The following is a 1083-nucleotide window of genomic DNA, read 5'->3' as shown; positions in this document are numbered from 1 at the left end:
ATTAAAAAAAAAAAAAAAAGAAAAAAGAAAAGGAAAGAGGGTCGTCACATAGTTTTCTCTTTGTATGGGTTTCGAGCTGTTTTTTCTTTTGTATGTGTGTGGCCTGCATTTTCTTTATACTACCTTTCTTCTTAGACAAACATAATTTCCAGTGAAACACACATACTGTTCTGAAAAGGGAAGAAAAAGAACAGCGAGAAGGACAGTCCCCCATGAAAAGATTTGCCCAAAAAGTCTGTACGAAAGAACCCGAACTTCAGGTGGGCCTGCTGTGTTAGTTATCAAGAGTAGTGGAATCTTTAAAATCTGAATAGCTAAAGGCACAGCATGAAGGTGCCCGGAACTCCTTTTATCTCCTTCATACCTTAAAAGCACGACCATCCATTTCCTATTCTAAATTAGAAATACAAATAATAGGATAATGTTGTCTGAATAAGACATTCTCAAAACGAATGAAGTAAACAATTCAAGTGAAAACTCTCCACCTAGAATATAACAAATGAAAACATGATCTAAAGGCTATTTGGAAGCAATTCTAGAAGATTAGCTTTGTGCTTTTATTTTCAAGAATTACTCTTGAGAACAATTTTTCTAATGAAAGGTAAAGATTAAAGTTGTTGGGCACTCGAAATCACTACACAATCTGTAACTTTGGAAGGAAAAACAACTTCTATTTTTCTGAAAGATATGCCATCAGTGAAAACAAACTAAAAGAATTTTTTTTTACTGCTTAATCTCTCTCTCATAGTAGATCAAATTTAGATGTCATTTAGTAAACCTCAAATTTAAAAGGCAAAGTTCAACCACAATAAAATTGAGTGGTTAACTGGTATCTTAATTGACTGCTTACTTTCTCTCGTTGGAGCTCGGTTTTAGATCCCTATCAATGATACCACGAGTTAAGCTCCTAGCCAGCTTCAGCTGCTTGTGCTCAGAGGGATTAATCTTCCCCATTTCAGGGTCCCACACATTTACGATTTCATTTGTTGAAGCTATTGGAGAGGGTAATAGGAAATTTGCACCAGATTCCTTCATATCATAAAGCCAACAAGGATCAGCATACAGTGAATTGGGGGGGGGGGG

The 1083-nt window shown here is 35.9% G+C and overlaps 1 protein-coding gene across 1 annotated transcript in view; it reads right to left on the bottom strand.

The window, feature by feature from the left end:
* Nucleotides 1-1083, bottom strand: part of LOC111491915 (phosphatidylinositol 3-kinase, root isoform) — an 11602-nt gene that overhangs the window by 7462 nt on the left and 3057 nt on the right. The window contains exon 6 of the mRNA XM_023141013.1: nucleotides 851-1029. Coding sequence (XP_022996781.1) covers nucleotides 851-1029 — 179 coding nt within the window. The remainder of the gene's footprint in view (nucleotides 1-850; nucleotides 1030-1083) is intronic.

This window comes from Cucurbita maxima, unplaced genomic scaffold (assembly GCF_002738345.1).
Source record: "Cucurbita maxima cultivar Rimu unplaced genomic scaffold, Cmax_1.0 Cma_Scf00017, whole genome shotgun sequence".
Classification (NCBI taxonomy): domain Eukaryota; kingdom Viridiplantae; phylum Streptophyta; class Magnoliopsida; order Cucurbitales; family Cucurbitaceae; genus Cucurbita; species Cucurbita maxima.
Note: the sequence above shows the minus strand (reverse complement) of the source record. Positions and strands in the feature narration are given on the sequence as shown.